Raw genomic sequence first — 27910 nt, forward strand, 5'->3', positions numbered from 1 at the left:
GTGGAGATGGCAGCTTTCAATGGGTTATCGCCACAAATGACATGAAATTTAGGCCAGCATGCTTGGTATAAACAGGGAAATGATCTGCTTTTGCTTCTGCATTCGACAACATTGCAGTTTCGGAATTAGATTCTTTCCAAATTACCAATCTCAGTTGGTATATGATTGGAAAAGAAAAAGAACATACTAGAATGGCACGATACTGTACAGAAAAAAAGTAATTTTGCCTGTAATTCACAGGCTATGGATGGTCTATAAAGCACTATTTTTTTCTTTTTTCTACATTCATGTTATATATGTTTTCATTCAGCAGCTATATAGACAGTTGCTGCAAACATCTATTATGCTTGGAACTTGGCTTCCAACAGCAGTTCTTGTTTAATTAAAAATCTTTGTAGCATATTAATACTAATGATCATTCAGTGAATCAGTAAAATTGTTTATCAAAACCTGTTTATGTAATCTGTCAAGTGCAAGAAAAAATATAGCCTAAGCGTAAATATGTATGTGTGTGTATATGTGTATTTTAAGTGTAGATGCTTTCATCGTATAATGAGAAACACTTCTCCAGATCATGGAGTTATTTACAGCTTAAAGCATTTTCACTCTGATTTGCTGAAAAGAAGACCTGGACAGTAATATACTAATATAAATATGTTGGAGGTAATAAGTGCTCATTGGAGGCCTCATGCCATGCGCTGGATACTGGCTGCTTCATTAGGAACTGTGGTGGATTCAAAAAAAGGGCAAGTTGAACATCTGCCTTCCCTCCCCAGAAGTCAGAGGTCTGTAAGCCACCTTCGTACGTGAACTGGCCTTGGGCCAGAGCTTGCTGTTCACCAGCCTGTTTCCCAGATATTTCATCCTGAGGAATGGTTGTTGCATTAGCTACAGGAGCTTGTTCTAGGTCAGGCCTCTTCCTTGTGGGTACAGTTCTCCTCTGAGATGGTTAGCTGCAGGTTTGGCCGTTGTGTTTTCTCTCTCTCGAGCTTAAAAGCAGTACCAAGAGGTCATTTCAAGCATGTGTCCTACTGGGTACCTTCAGAAAACAATATACTGTAGTTTGGGAATGTGTTTTTTGGCGAGTTGAGCACATTTAGCAGAGTTGCCCAAATTTCAGCAATCTTGGCTGGCACAGATCGAATGACTTGGTTTGCGTCGCAATGCGTTGTGCCTGCGGGAAGCACTGTTACTGTTGCTGCTACAAGAAAAATTATTTCAGACTAGATAGCAAGCAGACTTCTGAACTTGCCTATTACTAGATTTGGGGGGAATAAGGATAATTTAGTGATGCTTTTTATGTCATTTTATTAGGGACATCTGTAAGCATCATGCCAAAGGTTCTTACATTTCCATTGCAGCTTCCTACTTTCTTTCTACCAAGTCTCTTGCTTTCCCTTCTCTTAAAAAATAAATATATTTTTTATAAAGATTGTCTTAATTTGGAGGTTTTGTTTCATATGTTTTGTAATTTTTGTTCCTCTTGTGGTCTTTTAAAGTCCCCTTTAAAAGTAATCTGCCTCGTTGGCAATGTTTGGCAGTCTGCAAAGCAGAGGAGAAGCGAAGGGCTTGGGCGCAGTTCGTACCCTGTTACCTCCAGCCTTACTTTTGTGTCTAGGATGTCACAGGCCCAGACTCCTGATTTCCAGACGTTTTCCTCAATTACCGGATAGTTGCAGCTTTGTGTTGACGTGAGTGTCTTGTGTGAGGAATCATGACATTAGACTGCTTGGGTTGTGGGCTTTGAGTTCGCCGCTGCCTTCGTTGCAGCTTCGTTGGTTTATTCTGGGGAGAGATCCTCAGTTATCTGTTGTGCTCTAGCTACCTAGAAATGAGAACCTGCAGGAAAGGCCTCGAGAGGCAAGAGTTGATCTTGACTTTCAGGACGCTTGCCTCTTTTATCCAGGCTTCTTACTGTTTTACTGGGGATATGTTCTGTTTGGTGTCTCATCACATTTATTTTCCAGTGCCCTTTCCCTGTCTCGCTCTTCCTTGTAAGCTAATGATGTTGCATTTTACTTTGGGTCAGTTTTTCCTCTGGCTTTTTTAGAGAAATTGCTCAAAATGTTCAGAAACCAACACTTAAAAATCCAAGGGAGGCAGTAAGTGAGGGCAGGGCTCGCTTTGGTGGCATCTGTCCTTGCCCAGCACCTACCACGGGCCCAAGCAGCCGTCAGGCTCGGGTTCAGCCGGGCTCACGTTGCAGGGCTGCCCTAGAGCGGTGCCTTCTCAGCTGATCAACACTGAGAAACAAAATCCAGAAATACTACTTTTTTTCCTCCCTTCTTTTCTGTATCTCTATGTTTACTTCATTATAAGCCTCTCTGAAGAACAATAAAATAATTGCAAAAAAAACCCCCAAGAATTTCAAAGCATTTCTGGCATAATTTGTAACATTTCTTCAGTGTATTTATTAGACACTTAACAAAAATAAAGTGATATCTCTAATGTTAGAGTCTTATTTATCATCTTTCAGATTTTTCAATATTTTCAAAATTTTCAAAATCTTGGGAGTCTTTTGTTCATTTGGGTGGTTGTGAATAGCAGCTCCAGGAACGCAGTTTTTGAATACTTGTTCTAAAGAATTTCAACCCATCACCTTAAAACTGCTGAAAGAGTTGAAGTAAATTCAAAAACTGAATGTGTTGTTTTTGCCAGGAAAAAAAGAAGAAAAGAATGAAAGAACAGTTTTTATTTGGATATTTGGGTGTCTAAACAGCCTTTAACATTAACATTCCTGCCGAAAGCAATTTGGAAATGAAAGTATTTTTAAAAATCACATTTTTACCTGCTTACATGACATAAATTCTTACCTGTTTAACTGTGATGCTCACTTTGTGAACTAAAAAAAATAATTGTTATGAACATTCCTGGGAAGTTATTGACAAGTTTTATTTTTATAAGGTTTTCATTATGCTCAAGTAAATAGAACAAAAGCTGGCTATTTACGCTTCTGAGTTATTATGTTATTCCATGTATCTCTTGTTTGAGTGGCTAAAGTGATAACTTTCTAAAATTTCTGGCAGTAAAGTCCTTGCTTTGTTGATTAATGGTAGTAGCTGTAATAGCCCAGGAAAATCTGACTCCTAAGGCCAAAATAGAGACTAAGGCTCTGAATTCATAGTAATACCCGTATTTCACTGATTACATTTAGCTCCTCATCTTTTCCTAACACCCCTACATCTGCCACTGGAAAGTTGTTTGTTGGGATTGAAGGTTGTGGGCTCGGCCTTATGACAAAATTCCTGAAAATATTTTGAATATTTGTTTTGACTTGTATATTGGAGGGAGAAAAAAAAATCTTACAATCGATTAATGAATTCCACGCCTTTTGATATTCCTTGGGAAATGAAGAAACACAGCTTCAAGCCACCTGATTCCAAAAAGGCATGTCAAATTGAATACTTGAAACTGATCCTTTCTTGAACTGTGTTGCCCATTGGCAGCCGGTTTGAAGAACAGCCTGGATTTATGGAGCGAGAAGTAGCAGTGATCTGTTGCAGATGGGGCTTAAAATTGTGTTTTCACTGCTGCTACTTGTAGTAGAAGAAAAGGCTCTTTGTCGCTTTTCTCAAATTTAATAGAATCATAATTGATTTATTGTGATTTAATGTTTTCAGTAAAATGAAAACGTAACATTTGGGTGTAGAAGCAATACATAACATTCAGGTACAAACCATTCTGCAGAGGAAGGAAAAACTCCCTTTTCTGCATCACGATGAAGTGGTTACACCCGCTTGGTACAGGCCTGCTGTAAGAGGAGCATTGCGGTGTGAGCCACGCTGCAGCACGGAGCCTTTCGGGAAGCCTGGAATTAGATAGGGGTTAGCTTTTTTATTTTTATTTTTTTCCCCTAATCCTAAAGCAATTTTGTCCGCACTGTGCCGTGGAACTAGAACATAAGTGTTAGCGTGTTCCAGATATTTTTTATTCATATGCTTGCTCTCTGTAGCTTCACAAAAAGTGGTGATATCTCAATTTTATTTTCTGCATTACGGACATATTTAGGAGATTTCATTCCTATTGGCTTTTCATGTCTTCTGGTTTAGGACATTTTATGTGTGAAGATACGAGTAACTATGCAAAAACATCTCAGTAGGCTGTCATCTCATGGTACGGTGAAAAAGAAGTGCACTGATACACATACATACGTGCACACATACACACATTAACTGGTTTTATATACCTAAAAGAGAACTGACATAAATAACTGAGTCCAACTGTTAAAACAGTGAGTTTGGTTAAAATCACCGAGTCCTGTTTAGAGTCTTGTTTAAAAGGATGTGAAAAAACATGATGCCGAGTTTGTGTAGATATCTTAGGGTGGATGTGTGAGCTTGTGTTTTGCGTCAAGACTTTGGAGGTCTCCAGGTCTGCAGTGTTGTAACTGAACAGCAGAATTCTCTATAAACATGCTCTGTGATTTGAGGTTGTTTCTTTCTATTTGCTTTTGCCTCTAGCAATCTTGTAATATGACAGAATTCTTTAGAGGATCCAGTTGGCTTTAAGTATGCTAACTTTGTCATTTGACAAAAATGCACTGAAATTTGATAAGGCAGCCTTCAGAAAACATCTCCATATGATACCTGATACTAAAACAGCACAGTAAGTACATGCATTTAAGGTTGTATATGCCTTATGCTCATAAGCATATCCAAGTGTTTTTCAAATTATTTCCTTTGCATGTTATTAAGTAACACATAATATACATTTTTTATTCAAAATACGTTGAGAAAAGTATAAGATTTCTTTTTCTCTGGCAAGCCTGCCGGAGTTGAACGGTGTTGCATAGAGGGTTGAGATGCAGCCGTTAAGGTCTCATTAAGCGTTGTGCAGGGGACAAAAGCACTGCGGCTTGTTAGCAAACACCTTGTGGTTGCAGCTGACAAGTCTCTCTGGTGCTTGCTGAAACCAGTGAGAAGGCTAGTTCAGGCCCATGCTTGCACAAGAGAGCAAATTGTTTTCATCTGATCTGTAGTGGACTATTGGGCCGTCAAGATGATGACTTCAGACTTGGCAGTCGTTTTTCTTTATGATGATCTTACAAGACGTTGGGGGAGGTATTGAAAAATCTTGCCTCTTAAAAGACGAGCTTAAGTTTTGGAGAGAGGAGGGGTCCGAGCTTGCTGGCTGCGAGGTGACCTGAGGGGATGACACAGCGAGGAGCGGCGCCCAACGGTGCCGCCTGCGCCGGTGCCCTGCGAGCAGCTCCCGAGAGAGCGGCCTCCTTCGTCCCCTGCTCCTGCACCTGCAGCCAGTGCCTCCCGTTGCTTTGGAGGCGCGGTCTTGTGTCCCTGAGTTTGTGGAACGGCGTCACCAAGTCGCCAGCTCGGAGCAAGATGGGCACGTGTGGCCGCAGGCCGGGGACTGCTGGTTTCTGGAGGCTGCAGATGCTCAGGATGCCTAGCCTGGCACGGAGGGAGTAATGATTTGATGTGGATGATGTGTCAGTCAGTATAGCATGTTGTTCTTTCCTACTGATTTTTCTGACTTCGCTTAGTACTATAGGACTGCTAGAAATAGTCTTGCGGCTAAAAAAAAAAAAAAAAGCAGTGGCATTTGCAGCCCAATAGATACAGGGAAAGATTGTTGCTACTCCAGGAAGAAGGCAGCAGTCTGCAAACTGGCACATTAGTGAATGATAAAAATGAAAGTCGTCTCAGTTTTACTTCTTTCCCACTTGAGCTGCTGCTATGTTAGCGTAGTGAGAACTGAGTGCAGGAACACCTCCACAGATTCCTTGCTGGAGCGTTTCCTGGGTCTTTACTGGTTTTGTCTGTTCTTGATTACTGGCCTTCTATTTTGTGCAAAACATTAGTGTTTATTATCTAAATGTGCATTGCATGAATCAGTGACTTGTGTCATCAGAAGACAGACTTGAAAGCGTGTTATATGAAATTGCTTTTTTTCTGTACTATGTTTAATCTGTAGAGTTCAAACATTGTATATCCCGAATGAGTATCTTTATTTTACACATGGATTTACTGGAGTGTATAGTGCAAAATACCGGTGGTGAATTAAGTGACGAGAAGTTGTTGTTCTTAGTATTCAGTTCAACACTTAAAAAGTGAACAGTGCTTGTTTTACAGATAATGAGAATAGATACATTTTGTGCAAATATATTTTTGACAGGATTTTGGAGAGGAGTGAATATTGATCTGTTAACTAGGAATTAGACTTTTTGGAAAGTCTCATGCCATGGCATTAAAGAGTATTTTATGGGCCAGGCTACCAAATAGAAAAAGGAGTATCCAGTAAGCTTGTGTTAAGGAGAACAGGAGGCCGGATCTGGGTAGGTAGAAAAGAAATGGAATCAGTTTATAGAATTGAATGGGAAAGCAAAATGTGGTAGCAAAATACTAGTGCTAAACCCTTGTGAAGGGTCTACTGTGGATGGCAAGTGAAGATGCTGGTATTCGCAAGGGTATTTTGGGATGTCCAAAAGGGCACCAAAAGGTGAAGAAGTTGAAAAGTAGACTTCCTTTTTACTTCTAAATATATGTGAAACAACAGGAGCTGTTTGGTGTTTAGAGTTAGAAGCTGTATTTGTTTACTTATGTTAAAATACTTAGCTCACAGAACCTGCAGGGTTTAAGCTGTAAAACCTACCCGAGTTTTTCTTGCCCCAAAGTAGTTTGTGATAGATAGAGCTGAGATGCATGTGAAGTTACATGATGTCAGTTGTATGCTAGCCACACCAACGAAATGGCTTGACAAAGTCCAGATTTTTCCAGGGCATTTGTTACAGCACGTGTTAGAAATAACAAAGATTAGGACAAGTCAAGATTTTTTTAATCTCCATAGGCAAGAAACTGATATTAGAGTCACAAGTGCTGTCATTTTTATCTCCAGCCAAGCAGAGTAGAACACATGTTATTCTGGTTTCAGACAAGTTATAAAAATAGTATACATTTCTTTGCTGCTGATAAAGCAAGATTACATGTTAAGCATTATACATGAGGAGAGACAAATGTGTTCTTGAAAGTATAAGGGAAGAAGGGCCACCTGAGCATTCCGATTAGCTCGCAAAGCTGCTTGAATGCATTGAATGTGTTCTTGAATGTATTCTGCAGAACATGGTTTGGAAGTGGATCAAAAAGAAGTTCATTAAACAGTATGGTTAATTGTAGGCATTTGGACATTTAACAGTACTACATCCACTGAACATTTAGATTTATCTTGTGGCAAACTGACCCTAAAGATAGCCATTAAAGAGTCAGACTGGAAAATGTTACGAATTCACAAGATTTTTTCCACAAATTAAACTTTTATTTTTCCAAATGAGGTCTAAAATAATATATAGAAAACTTGTTTTTTGGGTGGTTTATTTTAGGTGATGTGTTTTATGCTCTGGGGTGAGGGAAAGATTTTGCATTTCAGTAAACCTTTGATTGTTTCAGTTTCAAAGAAATGAACCCAGGTTCCATCTGTGTAGATGAGGGAATATCATGTATATATTAAGAACCCACCTGTTGTGTTTAAAAACTAATACATAAAGCAATCTAGTGAATTCTAATTTCCTAACTTAAATATGAAGCAAAGTTTTTAAAAGATAGAGAGATGCAAAATTTATTTCTGTGTTAAAATTGTATGCTTAACTGTGTAGTATTCGCAAGGTCAAAATCTTAATTATCAAAAATTAAAGACGACAGTGAAAATAATCCTGTCATTAATTTTGCATGTGCTTCCTTATTACTATTTTAAACATCATCATAGCAGGATCTTGTAACAGCCCGCATGTTTAAGTTGCCTGATAAATGCTGTCTTGTGCACTTGTGTCTTCAGCACTGCTAACACTTCATTAGGATCGATTGATCATTGAAATCAGGCTAGACCAAGTTCTCTGTCCCAAGAAGCCCCTTTTTCCTTTGCTTCCTGGCATTCCACAGAGGTTTAAGAGAATTAGAAACTCTTGAAAAAAAAAAATGCTATTTCCTCCTGCTCGCATTCCGCTGGAGCAGCCGGGCATCGTGCCGAGGTGACCGTGAACAGCAGCATTCAGGAGGGCCCTGTTGGTGCCACCGGAGCCGGACGGGGACGGGAACATCCAGGAGCGGGAAGGGCGGCAGGGAGGGCGGGCGCCGCGGTGCGGTGCCTGGGCAGGCTGGGCCCTGCGTGCCGGGGTGCCCTCGCCTCCGAAAAGAGGCCTCCAGCCTGCGAAGGAACCCGGTGGTTTTCTCCAGCTGGCTTTACTGCCCTGCACACACTTCACCTTTTGTGGAAATTTTTATGGCCTTTCAGGTGATTGAGTTTTGTAAGTGTCGACAGGCTGCAGAGCCTTTGAACACTTCAGGTTCAAACCTGGTTGGTGTTTGATATGGAGTTCCTTTCAGGCTTTTGTTTTGTTTTGTTTTTAATGTAATTTCTGTTAAATTACTGGGGTTTTCAGCTGTGCCAAACTGATGTAATTTTAGTTTCCAGTTTTGCTACTTAGCTGCTAGGAAACACTGTGTTTATTGGCCATGCACTTCTAATGAGTCCCCTTTCATGTTGCGGGTAATTCCAGTTGCTTTTTTTTCCACTAGAATGCTGCTTCATTTATTACAAAAACTGGGTAGGAATAAGGTAGCACAGACAAGCAAAATGCAGTTTTCCTGTCTTTCTCATACTTTGTGTACAGTCTAAAACATTTCCCTTGGTTTTACCATTTTTAAGTAGCTAAAGGCTAATGGACTGGACTTCATACAAGTATCCTTATCTATACTTCGGGATATTGGTGTCATAAAGAAAGCTTTTTAACTCCCCCCACACCCCCAGGCTTGGTCAGGGTTTGGTCTTTACCATCGGTCAGTACCTGCATTCAAACACTGTCCTTCACATCTTCTGCGAGGCACCACATGCAGCAAATCACAGCTTAAGCCAGCTCATAGCTGAGGGTAAGCTCATAGCTGAGGGTAAGTCACAGGGAATTCTGAAGTAAGTAATAGGGAAGATGAAGAGACAGTAATTCTTAGATGTTCTTTATATGTTTTCCTGTACATAAGGTGTAGCTATTTCCAGGTTGTACAGTTACCTCCACCAGCAGTTTTATACTGGTGCTCTCTGGGCTCCAAAGCCGCGAATCCCTCACAGTTTGAGGGCTGCCGTTAGGGCTCAAAGCCACTTTCACGTTCTCTTCCTACATCCCATTCACCCTCACTAGTGGAAATGGGCTCGTCAGGGAGCAGCCCTCTGCCCTCTCTGCCTGTGGACGGGTGCAGGGCAGGAGGAGACGGCCACGAAGGAGCTCCGGGATGTCGTCTGCCCCGTCGGCATCTTGTGCGGCCCCTGCACCGCAGTCCCTGATTTTAGTATGCTTGCTGTCAAATTAGCACTATGGAACAGTCGTATGGAACACATTTCCCTGCTACTGGAGATAATAGCCAGGAGTGGGAGATGGCTATTTTGCCACAGGATATATAGGTTGATGATGGTATCTGCCATGTCCAGGTTGCACTTGAAGAACTCAGCCCAGTTTTCTTTACTTCTGCCGTCTTGGGATTTGGCAAGCTTCAGGTTCTTGAGGAGTGTGAGAAAGAAAGGCAGGATCTTGCCCAGCTTTTGGATCAGGGGGGTCCTTTCAGCCATCTTGGACTTGTCCCAACAGCTCATGGGAATTGCCACAGCGGTGTTGGGATCCAGCCGCAATAGGGAGCTCCTTCCTTGGAGCTGGGGTGTTCTGACATGCTGCATGAACTTTCTGAAGAATGTGCTACATAATAGGGTGTCTTTTTAATAAAGTTCTTGTTTTTTTAATCATATTCTGGAGCCCACCGGGGAAGGGGGGAAGGTATTTCTCCTTTCTAACTTTTCTAACTGTACTGAATTTTAATTGCCTGTTGCATTAACAAGCTTTCCAAAAAGCAAGAAAGGCAAATTCTGTAATGAAAAAAAGTTTCAAGAAAGGAGTTACCACTAGCTCTCCTTACAATTAATCAGTTCCTCCGCTCTGCCCAAAACCACACAGGCACTTTTAAAATTGTCAGTAATTCAAATACTGCAAAATGCAGAAACTGAAAATGAGTAAAGAAATAGGAAGCTGCCAAAACTTGAGGGATTTCCCTTAATTGATCTGCAAAATGGTGATCAAAACTGCCATTCTCTGTTCTTCAGTCTGCATGGCAACAGTACTGCTTTTGTTTAAAGGCTGTGGTTCCGAATTTAACAATTCCACACAAAATACAATATGGCAGTGAACTTTCCCGTTAGGCAGAGAAGCTGATGCTGGGCTGCAAAGAGCAAGCTAGCAGATTTTATTCTCTTTACTTAATTATGAGGAGTGAAATTAAAAACAGGAGAGTCAACCGCCAGAAGTTCAAGCTTCGGTGGCTTCAGTCCAGGAATTTCTGTCCGTAGCCAGTGGTGATGGTGAATAGCGTGTGGACACCCATCGTTCGAGGAGTGCACTTCCACCCTACCAGAACCTGCAATGAGTTGCTGGATTCTGTTCACTTTTACAATACATTTTAAAGTCATATTTTGTGCTCAGCAGCTGTTTCGGGCACACGACCCGTTTGTGCGTGGACGCAGTTCAGTGCAGTGCGGACGCTGGGAGCTTGCCAGTCTCTCCACAGAGATCTCAAGCCCTGACCAGTCTGATGGTGCAGGTCCCCGACGGCCCCAGCCCCGGAGCGGCCGCTTCCCGGGGCTGCCCTGCTGCCTCCTTCACCTCTCCCTGTCCTCGCCGTCGCTCCGCTCCCAGCGCGTCTGACCTCGCGCTGAACCTGCTCCCAGCAGAAAGCTGGCAGGAAGCTCCGCGCTCCGTGCGAGATAGTTTCCCAATGATTTAGCGTGCTGAAATAGTTCAAAGCTGCTGCAGAGACAGCAGTAGGAACACATGGCCAAGACTGGGGGGAACGGCATGAGCCTGTGGCTGCCAGCCTTGTAGATTAGTTTAGGATGCCCAGAAATCAAGGCTTGTGATGATAGATAAGAGAGAACAGTAACATCAAGAGCATCCCTACTGCCACTGGGTCATTACTGATTAAATCTGGGATCTGCCAGCTGTCCTGCCTTGTCTGCAGGAGAAAAGTGCAAAAGCTGAGGTGGTTCCGAGATGTTCTCTTAGTCGTTGTGTGGATGGATTGTACAGTTCCGTACTGAGTGTGACGCTACTTGGACTAACTGCCCTTGCTGACCAACAAGCCCTTAGTTTTAACCATCACATTCCCTTCTTTTGAGTTTGGCTTTGTTTTCCACGTTGCTTTGTGTTGGCAACTGGCCACTTGAAGAGAATATTTGGGATTTCATTTTCTCACATGATTGAGAGGAAAGCTCACCTTAAAATATAAAAATGGTGAGAATGTGCAGCCCCACAGTCTTGTGTCTTGTTTCAAGTTTGCTGAAAGCTAAAGTCATTTTCTTCCCTTTTGTCTTAGAGATGATACATATTGCTGAAAAAAATCCTGATGAAAACTGAAAACTTTAGGGGAAGATTGCATTTATGTTAATTTCAGATTGGTTTTATAAAGGTCTTTTGAGTTTGACTGAAGAGTTTGAAATTTTTTTTAAAAATGGTTCATCTTGGATTGTGAAGATCTCTTGTTATTCTGATTTAATTATTGTATGGAAAAAAATGTATTTACCAACTTGTGATGTCTCAATTTTCTGTATTCCAGATATTTATAAGTGTTCAAGTTAATATATTTATGCTCAGTGTAATTAATTATAGTTTCCATTCCTCCTTCTAATGAGGATGTAATGAGATTGTAAGACACTGAACTTTCCGAACTTATTATTTAAGCAATTTGGTAACGGGTACATAATCTATTAAAAAAATTTCTCTAAGATTACTTATTTTTCATTCATCCAAATATTTTCAAATAATAATACTGTAGTAATAATGACACTACATATATTAAAACAAAAACTTTCTTTTTTTAAGTTACGTGACCCTTCTCCTTTTCCTGCTGTTTACTTCAGGATCTGAACAAGCGTTTGTCGCTGCCTGCTGACATCAGGATACCTGACGGCTACCTGGAAAAGCTGCAGATTAACAGCCCGCCGTTCGACCAGCCGATGAGCCGGCGCTCTCGTAGAGCATCTCTGGTAAGTCTCATGCACCTGCCTTGCAAAATCAACCTCTTCTGTGTCATAGGTTTCGATTCAGTGCGGATGCCCCTGTGGCCTGTAAAGTACACCTTAGCACCTTGGGGTTTTGTGCCCTGAAATGTAGAGCATGTCCAGCGTGTACTGAGCAGCTGCCAAAATCCTTTGGAGAGTCTCCCTTCCTTTCCTTTTGCTTCTGCAAACTTAGCCCTGTCATTTGCCAGATGAGAGGTCAGGGTCCACTGAAATGAGTGGCAAAACTCAACTCCAGAAGTGCATGCGTAGACCCGTAAGCTCCTTGGAGCAGGGATGGTTTGTCTCAAAAAAGGTCAGTCTGCACAGCCATAGATCAAGGCTGCAGCTCCTGTGTGCTGTCGTAGGAAGGTCATCAGTCAGGATAGGAAGGTCCTAAATCAGCTTGATTTGTAGGGCACTCTTCCTTTTTCTGTTTGTATTTGATAACCAGTTTTCTTTTGAGCTCTTAGTTTGCCATTGGTATGGTAGTGTTGGGGGGGAGGGGGCTAAGTCTATATGAATTCCTAGGATATTAGTTATTTCATATTTACCAATTCACTTTCTTTTAAAGGAAAGTTTCATCTTGTAGACTGTAGGAGGAGGAGCCTTATGTTTCTGATTACAATATAAATACTAGAAATCTATGATGCTTCTCTTAAGTATTTCTTAGATATTCAAAACTATTCTCACCAAAATCATCAAATTTCAATCATAACTGATCCATCATCATTCCTAATTATAATCTGGATAATCTAGCCCATTAATAGCCCATTAACTTATTTTCTGTGCAGATTCATTGGTGAGAATTCATTGCTTTGTATAGAAAAAACATATTTATAAAGTCCACTTAGGTTTCTGTCATATTGATTTAATGGCTTGTTTTCGTATTTATTTTTCAGCAAATATGTATACAGAGTTAATTTAGTTAACTGTAAAATATCCTTGTTTTGCTCTTCCTGAATTTATAATGTGCATAACAAATCAATGGTTATGTGTTTTACAGTATATCTTTCCTCTGAATAAGCAGCAATTCCAGACTGAAGCTCTGATTTGTATTTTACCTTTCACATGAACAATTCTAAGAGAAGAAAAGATTGGATTAAAGTACTGAAAGTAATAGTAATAATGTGGCAAGTTTTAAATGTTTCTTTTTTTCGGAATTTTGGATATCCTTAGCCACGTATTTGTGTTAGTGCATTAGCACTGAATTGAAGAATGTATTTTTCAGAACTTCTCTTTTTGGGCTCCGACGTGCTGAAGTAACCTTTTCGATACAACCATTTCAGTGCTGGAACATAACGTTTGGGGGTAGAAGGCGTTTCCCATGTGATTAAACTTCCTTGCTCGTTTACCACTGAGCCCTAAGTGACGGCAGTTGAAGTTCCCTTCTCTTGTATTTTAGAAAAAAGAAAGAAAAACAGTGCCCTCTAATGAATGCGATCTGTGTACAGAATCAACTTCCTGTCACAAGATTTTGTTTTGCCTTTCAGAAATGCTTTCAGGGCTTAGGGATTGAAATAAAACCTATCTGCAGCGCTGTGGCAGGCAGGCAGGCAGGCATTTGCTCCAGGATTCTTCTATTATTTCAAACTAACTTAAAAAAAATAAAAACAAACTCATTATTGTTGGCTTGTGATTGAAAGGCTGCTAGCAGACGAGTAATTATGATATATGAATGTTGTGCTCTTCTTCAAAGGCTTCTCTTTTTCCAAGGTTTAGTAGAAATGAAAGCAAAAAAACACTAAAATGTGTCAAGTGAGGACCTATGATATTTCAGGTCTGGTGTATTTCTTTGAAATATAACCAAAAAAAATAGTGTTTACGGTAGTTGTTCATTTTGTGTGTGCCAGTACAGTACTACATATGCAGCAGAATGCAGGCATCTCTTACACATCAGCCCTTAGGAATAAGAGATGTGAAAAGCTGTATTAATGTTTCTATGTAAGTTGAGGTGACCAGATATGCATGGCAGAAAAAAAAAAAACATGTTGAAAAATTAGTTTGAAAGAAAAATAAAACCTTACTTGTTTGGGGAGTCTAAAAACAAGATTTTCCTTTTGAATGGTGGTCAACTAAAATGTAACAATGCTGTGAAAACATATGTGCAGGCAGCTTGTAAAGAATATCTGGCCTCTCTGAGTAAGAAATATTGTAAGATTTTATGGTCTAAAGAAGACTTTAATTTTTTTACTCTTGGTGAACAACAACAATGAAGAGACTACACCATGTACTGTGGGGTATTTTTCTGAAAAGGAAGTCTAGCTTGCTGATAAATTGTCACTACTGTCAGTGAGTAATTTACCGTTTATTTTTATTTCAGTCCGAAATTGGTTTTGGAAAAATGGAGACCTATATCAAGCTAGAAAAGCTTGGAGAGGTGCGTATAGCTTTCTTTTGAATCGATTACTGCTTTGATGGGTTCTGTGTATAATTTATTTAAGTCCACAGAATGCATCTGCATGCTTGGAAATACCTATTGGATTTGTCTTCCTTTCGGGAGATTAAACATATTTGCTGTGTTTGGCAGTGTCACAGCCACACACATGTTCTATACACACATAACGAGGAAGGAAAGCATGCACAACACTGCTGAGCTGGGGAAAGCTGCTTCTGGGAGGGCAGAAATTGGGCTTTTCTTCCAGATAGACATGGATTTTCAGAGAAATTGTGGAATTTTTGGAAAGAAGAGGTAGGAAGGGTGTGGGTTTAGCACCTATCCAGTTTGATTAAGAAGAGCGAGGAGCACCAGGACTGTAGGCACCAGGCACCGCAGAAGGAAGCGGGGATGATCAGCCTATGAGCTGTGAATATTGCAGTTAGTTCTCCAAGTTATTTCTCCATTTGCACTCTTCTGTTTGCTTGTTGTGGGTTTTTGTTTTCCAAAATGCTTTTTTTATTATTATTATTTTGAAGTCTTGCCTCTATTTCTTGTTAGATGGCTCAGTAGGCATGGTGTAGTGTTGTGTGTCTTTGGGGAATATTAATTGAGTCTTACTTGTAGATGAATTTTGTCTCATTTGCATTACTGAGTAAATGTAACAAATAATACCAGATATGTACTCTAAAGCAGGACAGTTTTTGTAATTTGGTATTGTTGCTTCTCTGCAATTGCTGAAGTTAGTTGCACAAATTTATTGTTTAGTAACTATTTCTTGTTATTTTGTAAACTGTCTTAAGAGTTTTGAATCTTCTATTCCTTAAGTAGAGCAAATTGAAAAAGATGAACCTCATGATATTCCATGTTCTTTTTGTCAACAAAAACAAAAATTTGATTCTTCTCCCTGCCCCCCCCCCCCGCCCGAGGAAAAAAAAAGAAGTTATTAGAGAAAATATATAACAAAGGTAGGGATACTTAAGCCAGTTTTAGTCAAAATACAGCTTTCCAAGATAGTAAATTATCACGGCGGTGAACCAGGGGAGCTTAACACACACTTCTTCAGTAGATACATAGATGCCTTCTGTGTTTGCAAAAGATAATATTTGTTTTGCATGTATGAAAAACAGAAAACAAACACTAATCATATCCAAAATGTGTTCAGATACAAATTTATATTTTCTTTTTAACTGATCTTTCAATGAAGAAACAGGTTTTAAGAGTTTCTTTCCCTTTTTTCCCCCATTGCCTAGGGTACTTATGCAACAGTTTATAAGGGAAGAAGTAAATTGACAGAGAACCTGGTAGCACTGAAAGAAATCCGTCTGGAACACGAAGAGGGAGCACCATGCACAGCCATAAGAGAAGGTGATAATGTTTTTTTGTGCGTACTAGAATTTCAGATATTTCTGGCTTTCTATTTGTCCAAAGTACTATTGGTAGAGAAACACAGACTACAAGAAACTCATGTAATTTCTGATAAAATTGAAATTGAGACAGTTCTTAATGTTTCAAGTGTATTTATTTCATGGTGATCGCTGTGTTCTCAAACACAGTATCTAAAGTGTGGATGGTTTTATACTGATTTATATACATGTAGTAAGCTGCTTTCAGGGATTCAGAATACATTTTAGGAAATGGCTGTTTCTGCCTGAAATGTATGATTTAGAAAATGTTTGCAGTTCTCTGGTTACAAGTTGCTCAGAATGTTTTAAAGTTCAATACCTGTTGTATCAGTTACCTTATTGCTATATGAATAGTATCTTTTCTAGTATATCTCCTTAACCTTAAAAAAATAAACAAATACCTTATACGTACAAATGCGCTACATGTACTGCATTTGCTTTTAATCTGTCTCACATTTACTCACTTTCCACTTAAAATTCTCTTTTGCAGTGTCATTATTGAAAGATCTGAAACATGCCAATATTGTTACGTTACATGATATCGTTCACACGGAGAAGTCTTTGACTCTTGTTTTTGAATACCTGGTAAGCATTGAAACAACTCTTGAGCTTACTCTAACTGATGCATCTCCTTAGAGAATATCGCTTCCAAGTAATACAGGCATATGCATGTGGCATCTCTTTAAAAATGTTGTGATTGTTAAAATTTTTCATCTATAGGTAGAGTTAGCAGAAAGTTCAGTTGTACCTTTACCATAGATATAGTTCTGATAATTTCCAATGAGTAGCAATTTACTGTGAGCTACCCTACCTCTTTCTGAGGAAAATGTCTTCTTATGCCAAATTCAGTAAGGAACAAAAACAATTACACTATTATCCAAATGATTTTTTTTTCTATTCTGATACAGTTTTCACGTTTTTTTTTTTTTTTAAGTAAAAATGCATACTTCATGGGTAACCATTTTATGCTGCATCCTTTTCAAGCAAGTGTCCAGGATTACCTACCTTGCTTGCTTGCCTCTCCCATCATAGCTGCTTTCTGAAGCATTATGTAATGCTATTTTTGTATAATATGCTGGAATATATGTGTACTAAGAGGGATGAAGCTCAGTGTAATTGGGGAACATTTCATGAAGATTGCTGATGCAGAAGGTGGAAGGGAAGGGAAAAACAAATAATGTGTGCTGGGATAATGCAACTTGCTGGAAAGCATGGGTGGTGGTATTTCTAGCCTTTGTGAAGCCAGTTTTCTGCATGTTCCAGCTTTTGTGCCTTTGCTTGTCAAAAATGTGATTAAAAAAAAAATTTGCTTTCTAATGTATGATTTCTTGCCAGTTCTAACAAGAAATCATATTCACATAATTTCTTGTCCAAAATAACCCTGAACAATGATGGTGGTGTTTTCACAGGATAAGGATCTGAAGCAGTACATGGATGACTGTGGTAACATCATGAGTATGCACAATGTAAAGGTGAGTGTTTTTAGTGGTAGGGACTTTAAAAAAATAGTTAAGAAACATTTTCATCTCTGGGTCTGGTTCACCTACTTTTCATGTCGGGGGAGTCATTTTGTTTAGTTGCCATAGCTTTTAAGTGTTTAAACCATTTTAAAAAAAGAGATTATATCACTTCTCATCCGATTTCATTCTCTTTGAAGTTACATTTTTGTTACATTTTCTTAAAAAAATGCATAATTGTTTTGACCACTTCCTGTCCTTCCATTAATTTTTATTAGTTAGTTATTAATATTTGAGAGACCTTCCCATTCATCCCATCATTTATGTTCCTCAGCTATTGTGAGCTTTAGAGTTCTTAACAAGATGACGGTGGGCAGTACTGTGTGTGTGTGTGACGTCTGCAGGTGTTACCGTTTCAGTCAGAATTGTGAGTTCCCACGTATTGCCCTGTGCCTTTCCAAAACGACCCGTGCTAACTAGGATGAAGGTCCTGGTTTCTCTGCTCTGTCTCGTTGACCATCCCTTGCTGTGACCGTGCGCAGAGGTGGCCATCGATTCCCACTGCTGTGCTGCTGAGGTCGCTTGTGAATGATTGCCCCCTGCAGTCTGGGTCTCCTGGAGGAGATAAACCCCGTATAAGCAGCCTGGGAGCAGCTGGATGTAAAATAAAATATACCTGCTGTGTATCTGTGTAGTTTAGGAAAAAGAATCTGGGAGTTTCATCTGGTTCAAAAATAAGCTCATTTGCTAGAAAATGATGATGGAAAAGCATTGCAACATGTCTCCTCAACAACCCGACTGTGTGGTGCATTTGTCACCTTGGTAGACTTACAACTGTTAAGGCTCTGCATTTTGTGTTCAGTGGTTCGTTGTCCACTTGCTCACCTCTGCCAGCTCTGGACTGTTGTGCTGTATATGATGCCAGAGTCCTGAGTTCAAGGGCAGGCCCTCTATGCATTCAGGAATTGCAAAGTACTGTTTATTAAAGCAGTGGTATAGCAAGCTGCCTTGGCAAAGCGTTTTTCCATGCCCTTACTATGTATGTGTCTGTATATATGCAGCATTAATATGCATGACTGCAGTTCTTGGTCGGCTTGCCGTCCCAGAGGACTAAAATAAACCTGCAAGTGTCAAGGTGAGGGGATGAACATGAATGCTAGAAACAGGCTATTTTGGTAATCCTCATTTTCTCGGGTGTCTCTGTCGTGAACTCAGGAATCCAAGTGTATGCTTCTAGTAGCCTGCAAAAGTGTTATTTACCTAGCTGTGCACAGTTGGATAAGGATGCTGAGCTGCATTTTAAGAAGGGACTCTGTAGCAGAATAGAATCTCTAGACAGAGACCATTACTTAACAGTAGTGTGGGAAGAAGCATTGGTAAATGATGACTTGGGGAAAAAAAAAAGCAGCTCTGATTCTCTTCTGTTATGCAGAACAAATTGCTCTTAAAGTCATTGTGTTAAAGTACTGAGTAAAAATAATGCATTAGCATAAAAGGCTTTTAGATTTCTAAGCAATAATGAAAATACTCGGAATCTGTTCATAGGAGAAAACTTACCTTTTGAGATGGATTTTTTGTTTTGCTCACAATGCAGAGATGTAACTCTCCAGCACCCCAAATGGGCTGTCAGAATGATAGGTAATCTGTAAATCCATATTTTCAGTCTAACTTACATAAATGTTCTCTTTTGCTCTCTCTAGCTATTTTTGTACCAGATTCTTCGTGGTTTGGCATACTGTCATAGGAGAAAGGTGTTACATCGAGATCTGAAGCCACAAAATCTACTAATTAATGAAAAAGGAGAACTGAAGCTAGCAGATTTTGGTATGGATTGGAATTCTTCTGTAACAACCATTTTCTTCATTCAGCATTAATGAAATCCTGAAAATAAGTTTCACTGAACTTTGAAATCCTTTGCTATGGGGAATATGCATTTGCAAACCGCTGTAAGCATCAGCAAAAACATTAAGATATATATTAGCACATCTTTTTTTTTCTACATTTTCACCCATTGAAAAGACTGGGACGCAGAACCTGTATTGGATCTTCCTGGTTATAGTGAGAACTTGTCATCATTATTGCTGCTTTTTGCTTTATCAGTAACTGGAAAAGTAAAATGTTATTTAGGCAACATTGCCAGGTAACAACTTGGTGTCAGTAATTTGAAGTAGTTCTTGCTATCTTTATCAGAGTTTGAGTTGTTTGGAGCATAAGCTGACATGAGTAGAGGTGAATGGAAAAAAAAATTATGTGTGTAGGACATCTTGAATGCCCCTTCTTAGCTAGGGTGCTGGAAGTAGTAAATGAATAGGCCTTAATCTAAAAGACTTTTAGGTTTACAGGGGATTTTAAAGGGGTTCAGAGCTTCTGGTTAAATCCTTTTCGTTCGTGAATCTCATTTGGTAAAGATTTTTTTTTCCACTTGCTTATTTCAGTTTTCAGCCTAAGTTATGCTTCATGTTAAAATGAAGAATCTCCAAATGTTGGTTAGCTCCAGCACTCTGACTTCAGTTAATTCATCCTAGTGACGCACTGCTCTGTTCTGTGTGTGTGTGCTTTCAAAGTATTCTAGTCTCATACATCATCTGTTAATAGCTGTCCTGCCATTCAGTCTGGTCTGGAATCTTCTTACATGATTTTTGTGCTCTTTATTTCAGTATTTTAATTACCTTTCCTGCACTAGGTATTGCCATAGTTTATCACTTTTGAAGGATTTTTTTTCTGCAAGTGAATCGTAGCCTGCTTTCTGAATGTTGTTATAAACCAGATTCCTGTAGCCTTTTTTCCTAGTAACTGCTGAACTGTTTCAGTAGCTTTCAATCTGTTGCGTGTGGTCTCAACACAAGTCTCCCTAAGTTTTACAACCTTCGGTAGAAGTTAGTGTTTTTAGTCTATTTATAATTTCAGTCTTGGACACACGGAAATATTCCACAAGCCATTGTGTTGGTTCCTGTGTTTCTTTGGTATGAATTAGTGGAAACAGCCATAATGGATTCTGGAATTCATCTGAAGAAGCAGGAGAGAAATCTACTGCTATACGCTGCATAGAACTGTAACTGCTGTATGCAGCTACACTGGGAAAGGCAAGAGGAGGACATCATCTCTGTAGTCTTGTGCGTTTTCAGCAAAAGCCAACCTTTTACAGGATATTAGTAATCAGAATAATATGCATATAGGTAGTGCTGTAGCACTCAGTGCTGTAGCTTGAGTTTTGCAAGTAATTTTTACAGCTTCCTTTGAAATTGGCGCTTGGTCAAACCCTTAAGCAGGAGCCTAGGAAGCACTGTGTCCTTATCCCATTTAATTTTCCTAAAAATCACTCCCAAGCAGGGTAACCTGGGGGACAGAAGGGGTCTGTCCACGTGCTGAACTGCCAGATGTTACTGCATCCTCTGTCACGGATAAACCAAGTTCCTCTGGGATTTCTAGCAAGCCCTTGGCATGGGGTGGGACACTCGTGTGGATGAGTTTAGTGCTCTACTCTGTACTGTATTCCAGGGAAGAGTTGTGCTTGTACAGGGATTGCTCCAAAGATTACATGTAACAAAATGGAACTATTTTTTATTGAAGTTATGGCTGATAAAATGACAGTGTTGCTGGAAGACCCTTGTCAGTCCAACACTGCTTTGGCCCGTTTCCACCATTTCGTTATTCATCTGTTATTCATCTATTGCATTCTGGCTCTTGCAACACACTTCTCAAATGGAAATAGTGTGTAAGGGGGGTGTCAGAGTCTGTGAGGGAAGATATCCTGTTAATCCGATGCTTTATTGTTCTGTTATAATCCTAAAGGTATTTAGCAAGAATATTAAGGTAAATTTGTCTTTTAAAAGTTATGTTTTGTTAATTCCATGCACCCTCCCCCCCCCCCAAAAAAAAAAAAGATGCGAGTAATGCAGAGTTTTGGATACTTTTTCCTCATTTAAACAAAATGAAATCGCAGAGATGTACTAGATTTGGAGTAATTATGCCAAGAAACAGCACATTACCTTTTATTTCCTTTCTTCCAAGGGCTGGCGAGGGCAAAGTCTGTTCCTACAAAGACCTATTCCAATGAAGTTGTCACGTTGTGGTACAGACCGCCTGATGTTCTCCTGGGATCCTCAGAGTATTCAACTCAAATTGACATGTGGTTTGTATAGTTTGGCTAAATTTTAATTTTAGTTCTCAACAATTGAAAAGTGTCAGAGAGCAGCATTGAAATACTAATCCTTTGCATTTTTGAAAGATACAGAAGGGTTGGGTTTTACAGATAGGATTAGCCCACAAGGAAGGTGCTGCTCTGCTCTTTGAAAATGCAGAGTATCTTTTTATTGCTTAGAGTAGGCATGCATCAGGACCACTGCATTAAGAAAAGAAATTCACAGTCTTCCTGCTACACAGGTATTTCACATGGTATTTTAGAGTGCATGTACTTCGTAGAGTGCAGTTGGTAAACTTAACTTCTGAAGGAAGAACTAATATAGCTATGACAGGTTTTGTCTAGTCCTTTGTGACTTTTTGCTATTGCTTATCTTCTTTCAAAACAGTATTTTTAATAACAGCATGTGGTTAACAACTAATTTAATCATTTGTTTTAATTTAAGAGGAATCACAAAAGTCTTGAAGACCTAATCATTTTAATTGATGGATTGTGTTTTATTTATCTTTTTCTTTGTTTTCTCCTTGAAGGGGTGTTGGATGCATATTTTTTGAAATGGCATCAGGAAGGCCTCTTTTTCCTGGTTCGACTGTTGAAGATGAACTGCACTTAATTTTCAGACTTCTGGGTAAGTGAATGATTTTAGCAGCCATGTTGCTATCTGTACATTTACTTTATTCTTCTAAATACCTTTTCCTTGAGAGCTGTAGGTCTTTATCCATAAACAGTGACATTTTGTGTTCCATTCTATTCCAGGTGAATGAGAGTATCTGAATTCTTAATCACTTTGTACATAGCTGCATTTGTACAGCACAGTCATCGAGTTCTTTTTTCCTTCCTTTTATAATGTAGGAACTCCATGTCAAGAAACATGGCCAGGCATTTCTTCCAGTGATGAATTTAGAAACTACAACTTTCCCAAATATAAACCACAGCCCCTAATCAACCATGCACCAAGGTACTTTGTTTTGTTAATAGAAAATATGCATCTCTGGCTTTGGCTGTTTGTAAATGTGAGCATGTTTCTAAGTTCAGTGTGTTAGTGAATTGGAAAATTGCACATCGCTGTGCAGTTACCTGTGGGCAAAGCATAATTCTGGTACTCGAGGATTGCTGTGGGTAGATCACCCAAGGCCCCGCCACTCCATAATGACCTGCAGAACTGTCAGCTCCGATTAATGCTGCCTGCGCCATGGTAGGAAGTGCTGTGTGAATAGCACTTCCTAAACAGCCCAGATCTCTCCTGTTAGGAAACAGGCTCATTGTTAGAATGGCAGAATTTCCTAGAGCAGTTTCTTGAGATAATGCTAAAGCCATTATGAGATTTTGAAAGGTCTGAACTGTACTGTTAACAGCACAGTTACCATAAATAAACTCAGAAGCAAAGCCTAATGATTTGACTCTACAGAAAATGATTTGATATTTTGTCCTCCAACAAAGGAGGAGTGTTAGGCTTTATTAAAAGAAAAAAAAAACTTCTAAAATAAATGACCTGATCCTCCTATTAAATCACAATCCAAAGCTCAGGATTCACATCTGACCAGTGTTCCGCTGGCAGTCAGGTTATGAGACACTGGCATTTGTACAGATACATGTTAGCTTGCAAGAAAGATGTTCAAGTGAAAACATTATTTTGTTTAAGTTTTATTTTCAATTTTGCTATTGTTTAATGAAATGAGCTATTTTGCAACTTTGCTTTGGAAAATATGTTTCAAAAAAAAATTTTAATTTTTAACGTATGTTTATTTTTAGGCTAGACACGGAAGGAATTGAATTGATAGCGAAGTTTCTTCAAGTAAGACCTTTTTTGCAGTTTTGCTTTTTAAAAGTGCCAGTTTAGAGCTTTTAATATACTATTTCTAAAATTTATTGCAAGCTATAATATCTGGTAGATTTATCTCAAAGTGGAATATGCAGCTGAGTCCGTAGTGGAAGATGGATTTGGGAAGAGTGATTGTTAACCTACCTGATCTAGGAACTTAAAAGCCGATGTTTAATTTCTTCTGAAAGGAGAGCAAAACTATTGCTCTGCCAGAAGAGCAGTATTTTTACTCGATCTTGTAAGATTACGATTGGCCTCTAATAATTTCTTGAAAATCTAAGCTCTTGTGAAATAAGGTATTAAAAATCCTTTAGGTACTAATGTTACATTTCTGCAGCAGTGGCCGTAGTTTACTATTAGGGAAGCAGTTACTAAGGTGTACTGCAACTCTGCTCTTGCACCCGTCTCTATTCAGGTGGCTAAGTAGTATGTGTGTTTAATCTTTTAATCTACTTTAAAAATGAGTCATGTACTGGGAAGCAAGATGGAAGGCCTGTTGTAAGTCCTTGAGTGGATGGCAGAAGCCCTATAGCTTCACCGTCTTACAAGTTCTTAATATTTAAGATGGAGTGCATTTACCAAAATTTTAAATTTATGCGAGTCCTTCATCTGTCTCCACAACCTGCAAGAATAGTACTTTTGCTCCTTGGCTGAAGTTGATTCTTGCTTTTGTAATTTTAATGACATGTCTGCATCTTTGCTGTTCAGAGATGCTAACCCAAAGAGGTGTTGAGCATAGCTCGAAGGCCCTTTTTATGCAAACTGTTGCGACATAAGGCATTCTGATTAGAAAAATTATTTTAATCTCATGAAATAGCACTTTATTGCAATTTAATGTGACAGTGTAAAGAGGCCAGAAGTCTGTCTTCTGATTGTTGCTAAAATTATAAATAAAGTTTAAGCATATTTTTGATTTACATTTGCATCCATTTAGAGCAATTATTTTGACTATTTTAGCAATCTTGTTACATGTTGCTAATATTAATTTAGATAACATATGTTAGGTTTTCATGTGTGAAGTGAAAGCAGTGACAACAAAGATGTCCTAGTGAGTTGGTGGGAAACACTGAGAAGTAGAACTCCTTCCTTTGAGGAATCACTTGATGCAAATAATTCTTTAATAAAAAACAATGTGCATATATCCATTTATGTTAATAGTATGAATCAAAGAAGAGAATTTCAGCGGAAGAGGCTATGAAACATGCATACTTCAGAAGTCTTGGAACAAGGATACACACTTTGCCGGAAAGTAAGAGGAGCCATAAAACAGCAGAGTATTGTTAAGATGATACATTAAAAATAACTTTGTTTCTTAAGAAAAAGAAAAAGTCTATCCATAAACAGTCTGGTGTATATATTTTTAAAGTATTTGAGAATAGGAAATATTTTTCCTTATTTAAACTGTACAATTGAGAATAGAACTTTGCTCAGTAGAGCAGAGTTGTGCATGGATGTGATTTTTTTTTCTGTTATTCTTCCAGGTGTTTCAATATTCAGTCTAAAAGAGATTCAGCTGCAAAAAGACCCTGGCTTTCGAAATTCCACTTACCCAGAGACAGGTATGGGAAGCTCAGTATTTTCTGAACTGAAAACATCCATGAAAACATTCTAAACTGAAAAATACTCTGCCAAATTGGTCTGTCTGAGTGAACTCATCCTGAAAATGGCTTGCCTAGAGACTTCTGGAAACATACACTGAATGTACAGGAGGAAATGAGTTATGAAAGAGAGATGGGCGGAGGGGCTGTTTGCGGGTGCTGAATTGTGGCAAAGGAAAAAAAAATGCAGTGAGTGCAGTCAAAAAAAATACCCTGATAGTGGATCAAACACAAGGAATATTCTGCTGGCGCAGGACGAGGTGGATAGGGACTGGCCACTGGGTTGTGCATGTGCTGGGTCTCTCACCACGGTGCTGTTCTGTTGCAGGACACGGGAAGAACAGAAGGCAGAGCATGCTCTTCTAGGGAGGCCAAGCCCAGGCCATCCTGGCAGCCAAGGGCTCGGATCTGAAGGCAGTTCTCTCTGTTGGTGGACTTGGAATCGCAGTTTGTCTACACTGTCCTCTTCACAGTGGAGTCTTTTTATTTCCAACCTGCAGATTATGTTTTTATATTTGTTGTCACAGTGTGACAATTTTTTGTACAGTTGGTTTTAAGGTCTCCTCTGCCACTAGAGCCAGTAGGTTACAGCTGTTGATGTAACTGTAGCTGCAATTTTTGTGCAGGACTGAGAAACACAGTGCATTATTTATTGCGGAATCATTGCTGCTAAATAACTACTGTCTGTATAGTTAACACAACAGTTCCATGCCTGAAGAAGTTGCAATGGCTTTATAATATGTGAATGCATCTGTTTCTCTTCATAAAATGTTCTACTGCTGCAGGGTTTTTTTGTATTTCTTAAACTGCAGTGTTTCCTGGAATGTAAACATAGCTTTGCTTGGCTATAGATGAACCATCTTTAACGCTCTAAGTTCATGGCACTTAATTCCTTATTTAACATTGGAAGTATGTGTTAAAATAGTTGAAAAATTATGAAGCATATTATGTTTTTGAAGAGCACATGGTGTGAAAGTTGATTCAAACAAGTGAACAGTTAACTGTTTTTTGCTCTCAGATCCTATATTAATTACTGAGAAATCAGAGCATGGAGACTGGATGATAAATTGTGTCACGGTTACTCCAGCATACAATATTTGCACGTTATTGTGCATATGGGACCTGCAGAAGCAATGACTTTTTTACCTTTTTTAACTAAAAAATACAGTTAAATAAAAAGATTATTCATACACATTATACCCAGGTTTACTTTTGAAATTTGTAATCTTTTCCTGTCCTTCATTACAGAAGAACAGGATGACTAGTGACAAGAGTATGGGAATAATGTCACTTTTTCCCATCTTGTTGCCCACCCATTTTTACATTTTTCACTTGAAATCAACTGGAAAGATGCAAGTTTGTACTTGATAAGAACTCACTATGCTACAGAACTTCTGAAATGGGAACTTGGAGAGTTTTTCAGATCTTAGATGTTATCTGTTTACCTGCGATAGTAAACATGTTACTACTACGCTTATGCATCTCAGTGAGTATCATAAGTACACCCTTGGTGATGGTTACAGTATTTTTAAGCATTTGTGTTCACCTTTATGAACTTATTTGTTTAGTGCATCTTAAAGAGACTGTAAATCTTTATTGGTATATTTTGAAATGGTCATGTAAATCTTTGGCTGGTATATCATGAAAATAGTCATAGATAACTTAATTTTTTCCTGACATTCACTGTAAAACATTCAGGGGTCCTACCATTTCTGTTCAGGAAATCTTGTAGTTTATTGTTATTTAACAGTATTAAGTGAATTTTTGTATATTTCATTTTAACTTTATTTGTGAATAGTGATTGTGGCATGTTTGGGGGTGTTTTATTAATATTTCATTGAGACTGGTAAATTTGAATTGGGACTTTTTTATTTTCTGGAAGAGAGAAATTCATGTGTAACGGTGACTATTGGACCACTACTGCTTTTCAGCATTTGTAAACCGGTTTTACGTTAAATCTTGTAGACCTAACAAACTGCTGTTATTTCTAACTGACCGACCTGTATTAATATTGTACTTTTGAAAGTATAAATATTATGTGGAATTCCTTGGTTTTGTTTTGAAGTTTATAACAACAAAGGCCCTGTGCTGTTAAAAATACAGACTTAGTGAACTTGCAGTTCTTGGGGCATTGCTGGCACCTTTTAGTGAAATCTGTGTGCTCAGGAGTCATCGGTTTTGAACTTAGCAGCTGCTTAACTCGTGCAACGCAGAAGTGGAGGCAGTGAAAGCAGATGCCTCACGTGCACCCAAGGCCATTCGGGATCTACAGGAGCATGGTCTGTAGTCGCTTTTCTAGCGAGCGAGTCCTGCATGTCGCGCGGTGCCGGGGTTGTGCCTAGGTCCATAGGGGCTAGCACGTGTCTCGGATGCTTGCATGGCTCTGCTGCCCATACCAGTGAGTGCTACCTGTGTGTCAGAGGCAGATTTGGTGCTGAAGAAAAAAACCCTTGTCCTGAAATAGCTGTTATATATTTTTGTATAGTTGATATGGATCTGATCTAGATTTTATACTCATTAACTTTGTAGGAAATACGTCGTAGATGTGATAGTGTTGAAGAAGCAAGTATCAGAGAAACAGCTGCTTTTTTACAGAAGTAGTGACGATGCAGGGTAAATGTTCACTGGTGGTAAATGTGGGATTTAGCATTTCTAGCGCAGTAACATTTCGTTCGTAGGTCATAGAAGAAAAAGGAGTACTGTGATATTAATGAGTAAAGGACTTGGAGGTTTAACTGCTAAAATGGAGTGCATTAACAAATTTAGATTGGGATCAGCTGCAGCTGACAAAAGGAGTTTTCCATTTAAAGCAGGAATTCAGCTTTTTTGTTACAGATGAAAAGGTCTCACAAGAAATTGCAGCAGTGCTCTGAATAGAAGGTGATTTTTCTCGGAACCGGCGGGTGAATGGGTTTAATTCGCGAGGCGGTGACGCTGACCGTGCGCTTCTGAGCAGCGGCGGCCGGCGCGGTGTTTGCCTTGTCCGCGGTTGAGGTTCCCGCGTCGCCGGGACGGGCCTGTGGCCGCAGCGCTCAGCGAGACGGGGGCGCCGGGCCTGTTTCTGGCGTCG

The 27910-nt window shown here is 39.3% G+C and overlaps 1 protein-coding gene across 2 annotated transcripts in view; it reads left to right on the forward strand.

The window, feature by feature from the left end:
* The window catches only part of CDK17 (cyclin dependent kinase 17), an 87434-nt gene extending 60550 nt beyond the window's left edge, over nt 1-26884 (forward strand). For both annotated transcript variants that reach the window (XM_088532924.1, XM_088532925.1), the window contains 13 exons: nt 11902-12027; nt 14363-14419; nt 15670-15784; nt 16313-16407; nt 17232-17294; nt 18980-19103; nt 21291-21411; nt 21951-22048; nt 22273-22378; nt 23173-23215; nt 24401-24491; nt 24724-24801; nt 25169-26884. In XM_088532924.1, the coding sequence (XP_088389050.1) occupies nt 11902-12027; nt 14363-14419; nt 15670-15784; nt 16313-16407; nt 17232-17294; nt 18980-19103; nt 21291-21411; nt 21951-22048; nt 22273-22378; nt 23173-23215; nt 24401-24491; nt 24724-24801; nt 25169-25206 (1155 nt within the window). In that variant the 3' untranslated portion in view covers nt 25207-26884. The remainder of the gene's footprint in view (nt 1-11901; nt 12028-14362; nt 14420-15669; nt 15785-16312; nt 16408-17231; nt 17295-18979; nt 19104-21290; nt 21412-21950; nt 22049-22272; nt 22379-23172; nt 23216-24400; nt 24492-24723; nt 24802-25168) is intronic.
* Nucleotides 26885-27910: the final 1026 nt, after the last annotated feature.

Source organism: Tinamus guttatus, unplaced genomic scaffold, assembly GCF_059628265.1.
Source record: "Tinamus guttatus ecotype Peru unplaced genomic scaffold, ASM5962826v1 Tinamus_guttatus_pri_ptg000472l, whole genome shotgun sequence".
NCBI classification, from domain to species: domain Eukaryota; kingdom Metazoa; phylum Chordata; class Aves; order Tinamiformes; family Tinamidae; genus Tinamus; species Tinamus guttatus.